Source organism: Branchiostoma floridae, chromosome 7 (genome assembly GCF_000003815.2).
Source record: "Branchiostoma floridae strain S238N-H82 chromosome 7, Bfl_VNyyK, whole genome shotgun sequence".
In the NCBI taxonomy this organism is placed as follows: Eukaryota; Metazoa; Chordata; class Leptocardii; order Amphioxiformes; family Branchiostomatidae; genus Branchiostoma; species Branchiostoma floridae.
Window position 1 is genome coordinate 17,191,804 of NC_049985.1, and position 5,248 is coordinate 17,197,051.

General features: G+C 44.2%; 2 protein-coding genes across 2 annotated transcripts in view; both read right to left on the bottom strand.

Annotated features, from left to right (window-relative positions):
• Positions 1–1,244: 1,244 nt before the first annotated feature.
• Positions 1,245–5,248, bottom strand: part of LOC118420097 (probable L-cysteine desulfhydrase, chloroplastic) — a 25,143-nt gene continuing 21,139 nt past the window's right edge. Inside the window, exon 10 of the mRNA XM_035826800.1 lies at positions 1,245–1,394. The gene's annotated coding sequence lies outside the window, so the exon portion shown is untranslated. The remainder of the gene's footprint in view (positions 1,395–5,248) is intronic.
• On the bottom strand, positions 1,436–4,890 carry LOC118419805 (choline/ethanolaminephosphotransferase 1-like). The gene is made up of 9 exons (XM_035826403.1): positions 4,696–4,890; positions 4,428–4,575; positions 3,560–3,641; positions 2,738–2,869; positions 2,276–2,431; positions 2,006–2,158; positions 1,702–1,728; positions 1,586–1,624; positions 1,436–1,538 (listed from the first exon to the last, which is right to left on the bottom strand). The coding sequence occupies exons 1-9, from the start codon at positions 4,784–4,786 to the stop codon at positions 1,464–1,466; spliced, it is 903 nt and encodes a 300-aa protein (XP_035682296.1). The 5' UTR covers positions 4,787–4,890; the 3' UTR covers positions 1,436–1,463.

A 5,248-nucleotide genomic window follows, 5' to 3' on the forward strand; every position in this document is an offset into this window, starting at 1 on the left:
ATGGTAGACAGTTACAGGTTTGACATTCATGCAGGCCATGTCCTTTCTCTGTACATGCTGCAGATCGTGATCTACGCCCCAGCCCCGGGTACAGGCGTGCCGGGCGGTCAGGGTGTTTACATCATCATGCAAACAGGTGCGTTTCTGTTAAGTCTATTTTGTAGTAGTCTTGACTTCTGTTGAGATCTTTTGGTCCATTCCGGTTGATATTGCGCCTGATCCACCAAATCAACCTATTCTCACATCCAATGTTGCAATGGGCTCTGGGGTAATGCATGGAGTAATGTATGCTGTAAATTTGTGGTCTGGATTTAAATCTTCTTTTACATAAACATGGCTTCTGAGAGGTTCTTAACATACATGTCTGTGTGCGGCATAATGTTCTGTTGAAACTATAAAAGTGCGTTTCTTACATGTAACCTAGACGTTGATGTTGTTAAAAGTTATCAGTGGCAGATGTAACAATTTCCCCCACAGGAGTTCCCGTCAATGCTGCAGCAGGGACCAGTCAACAGCAGTTTGCAGCAGGCATCCCCATGTACAGCCATGCCCAAACCCCCATGCACACCCCTGGCCAGGTGCACGCCCAGGCCCCGCCCCCCTACATGCAGACCCCAGGTCCTGTGGACTCCAAAACTCCTGTCTGATGTGCCGCCAGGGACAAACAAACTCTTACGCAATCTCGATCCAATAGTCTTAGACCGCGAACACACTGTTTTTAAACGTGTCAATGTATGAAAGAATGTGCAATCCCATTGTAAATAAAAGAGAAATCATGTAGAAAGATCCATCCTTGATTTGGCAGATTTAGCTCCTGTACTCCAACTGACCTATACATGTGTACCAACATTGTATTGAATTTGTATTGACTCGGTCTTCAATTGAACCTCCATAGAGTACGTCACTAGCGAAACACATCTCATCCTGTTTGAAACGTCTGATTGATTAAAAAAAACAACTTTCGATTTTCCGCTACATTAAACTACTTGTACATTGATTTTATCATCTTAATTCTGACATCAATTTAGCCAGCTGGCTGCCATTGTTGCATTTTCCCAATAAAACCGTCATCATCAAACTGTGCGGACTTCTTAAAGGAATGTTTGTATTAAGCATCTCTGTACCTAGTGTCTAACCGTCATTGATGCATTTACATAAGCTTCATAATGATTTAATATCACCTAATTAATTTGTTGTTTGACAATGTTTTCCTGACTTGACCAGATTTGGGAGAGAAATTATCGGTCTGCCTTTAAGTTGTTATATGTCAGCTTGACAGTGTTGAAGATTAGGGGACTCTCCGGGCTGACGGTGAAACTGGTGATCCCCATCCCGTCACACATGTCCAGCACCAGCGCACGGCAGTACCACACCAGGTCAGCTGTGCACATCACCTGCAACAAACAAACAAACAAATAAACAAACTAACAAACAAACTTACAAACAAACTTACAAACACCAGGTCAACTGTGCACATCACCTGCAACAAACAAACAAATAAACAAACTTACAAACACCAGGTCAGCTGTGCACATCACCTGCAACAAACAAACAAACTTACAAACAAACTTACAAACAAACTTACAAACAAACTTACAAACACCAGGTCAGCTGTGCACATCACCTGCAACAAACAAACAAACAAACAACAAGCCAGCTGTGCACATCACCTGTAACAAACAAACAAATAAACAAACTTACAAACACCAGGTCAGCTGTGCACATCACCTGCAACAAACAAACAAACTTACAAACACTATGTCAGCTGTGCGCATCACCTGCAACAAACAAGCAAACAAACAAACAAATAAATACATAAACTTAAAAACACCTGGTGAGCTGCGCACATCACTCATAACAAACAAACAACTAAATAAATAAATAAACTTTTACAAACAACAGGTCAGCTGTGCACATCACATGCAACAAACAAACAAACAAACAAACAAATAAATAAACTTACATACATGTATGGTAGTATTTTCTAGAACCGCGCTTTACTGACCAATGAAGCAACCAGCAGGCGGCTGTCCCACAGAGCGGTCCTGTCGTGCAGACCGGAAGTGACGCCGTTTAGACCGGAAATGACGAGGATGGTTCCGAGGATAAGGAGACAAGAGTCCAGGTACGGGGCATCGCTAAAGGTGTCGTAGGCGCCCTGAAACGGAAAACGAGCCGTCGGATTGCGTCTGTGAAGAACAAATAATGAACAAAAATCCCTTTTCGATTATTTAAAATTGAACATGAATTACATGCCGTTGCAAAGCTTACGCACGATGATCCGCGCGTTGCCCTTGGCCATGGCTGTCCCGAGGACGAGAACGAAAACACAAGGTTGGTGCAGGAACAGTGCAGTGTCCAGGCTGGGAACGAGAACGGCGGTGGCTGTAATGGCAGACAGGATGGCCAAAGGGGCTGCGACATCCGTGGCCTGGAGTATAAGAAATTGGAAAATAGGTTTATTCTTTCAAAACCTAAAAGACACTAAATTGTCAGCGTTGTGTGCGTTTGATGTCTTAGTGATAGTCACGCGATAATATACGTCAGAGATTTACCATGCAAAATTTAGGATGGTGCTACAAGAAATGGCGTAGGTAAAATGTGCGCTTAACTGTTGTCCTCGGGGCTTTAATGACTGGTGCTCTAGCTAGTTAAACTTTATAAACGACTACAGAGAGAATAGCTAACAGATAGTCAATTAAAGTCAAGGTGATGTTGTGGCCAAACCTAACCTGACCTGCACTGTCTGCCATGCGTGGTGACGTCCTCTCAGGAGGATTTCCCGCCCTCCCTGCGCACACGTTACCGCGCCTCCGGCCGCGCAGGCGCAGACCAGGAGCACTTTGATCTTCCCGCCAAACACAGGGACCTGGAACATCCAGCATAAGATGCCCAACTGATACATAACAGACATGTATCAAAACACACATGCACAACTGATACATAACGTGCACATACAAGCAGGTAGTAACACACATGCACAACTGATACATAACAGACATGTATTAAAACAAACATTCACAGCTGATACACAACGTGGCCATACAAATATAAGAAACATGTCCAACTGATACATAATACCCATGCATCAAAAGAAAGCTAAGTAAAACATGCACAGTTGATACACAACGTGGACATGCACAACTTCCTACTACATGTATGTCTTATATGCGGACTGTGTGCAGGTAACTTTCTTTAATAGACCAAATCTGACGACCTATCAAATAAGCATTGTTACAAACAAGCAGTAGATGCAGCTACCAATATTGATGGCATGTTTACCTTATTTTTCTACATTCTGCAATTAGTTATTGGAAAGTGAAAGTGAGTTCGAGATTGATTTATGGCAGCTGCTTTTCAAATGGTCAAAACGCCAGGCAATTGGGAGAAGATTCACCCTAATTATAATACTTGCAACATAAGATGGCGTTTTGGAAAGTGGTATTCTTAGCTAGAAGTTTCCATAACCAAGGCTATTGTACATGAACATAAAAAAAGACAGTTATTTTTTGTTTCTTTTCTGTCTAACTTGTTTGCCGAGGAGTTTATTTCCACGCACCTCCGTGTTCCAAACGGCCGGACCTATGGCTGCTGACGTCACAAACACCAGGCAGGCGGCCAGCTGCGCCTCTGTCTCAGCGCTGCAGAGATGCGAGTTGATTGATTTATTGGGTTGGATGTGCTGATATTTAAGGGTTAATGACCCGCTCCGAGGTCCATATGGTGTCATAACGCCTGGTCTTTTGCTATAACCACCGAATAAAACCACCGATGTCAGCGAAGCGAACGAGGTGGTTTTATAAGGACCAGGCGTTATGACACCATGTACACCGAGGAACAGGCGGGTCATTAACGTTATTATCATATAGCCTACCCAAACTTACAAAGTCCTGTATGACGCATAGATCCCTTGGTAAAATATGTGTGAATTCCTTTGTCAAATTTCTTAAAATTCACATTTGTTCTTTGGTACATGCATATGTAAGGAGATTACAGATTGCATTTTGAAACCAAAATTTCCACATAAAATATTCGAAACATTGCAGGCTTTTCAGAACAACAAAACTCATTATCAATGTTAGAAGGAGCCATTCCCCCCTTGCAGTCTGTACTTATTCCCTCTGCTCTGGCATATGTTTCGCTCCTTTTTATTGGCCAATGCCTGCATATACCTTACTTTCTTGCGTGTATCGCTACTTTTGATTGGTCAAAATGAATCGACACCGGCACCGATGGAAACACAACTTTCCGTGCAGACTACTTTAAATAGAAAGAGATGACGCTTCAGACTGCTGTGGTGCATATACAAGGGCCAGAGGTACTTGAAGACCCCAGTGGCGTACTTACAAGGGCCAGAGGTACTTGAAGACCCCAGTGGCGTACTTACAAGGGCCAGGGGTACTTGAAGACGCCAGTGGCTTACTTACAAGGGCCAGAGGTACTTGAAGACCCCAGTGGCGTACAGTTTCCAGTGAAGTACATAGAAAACGGCCGAGGCGGTCATACAAAAGACCAGCATGCAGAACGGGTTGGTTCCCAGCTGAAGAGCGCAGCACGTCGCCATCGTCAAATAAACTATAAAAGGATAAGATGTTGTAAGTTGTTACAAACTGCAAAGGTAATCCTAATCAGAAAACCATGATAATATATTCCCAAAAACTATTTCATTATTTCCATAGAGTTTGATTGATTTACCGAGAGAGACGGAGTCAGCGCCATGGTCAAAAGCGTCCTCTAGCGGCGTGTCCTGGACCTTCCTCGCCTGGTGTCCATCCAGGGCGTCCATCAGCTGATACAGCAGGACGCCGGCCGCGCACAGAACGTACAGGACCCGCGGCACCTGGAGAGCAAGACAGGGGATCTACGTTACAGCTAGCAATGTAGGACGCCGGCTGCACTCAGGACGTACAGGACCCGCGGCGCCTGAAGAATAACAACAGAACATACAGGGGCCTTAGGAACAACAGCAGAACATACAGGCGCCTGGGTACCAACAACAGAACATACAGGCGCCTAGGTACCTACAACAGAACATACAGCGCAACTGGGTACCAACAACAGAACATACAGGCAACTGGGTACCAACAGCAGAACATACAGGCACCTGGGTACCAACAACAGAACATACAGGCACCTCTGTAACAACAACAGAACGTACAGATGCTTGAGTACCAACAACAGAACATACAGGCACCTGAGTACCACAACAGAACATACAGGCACCTGAGTACCAACAACAGAACATACA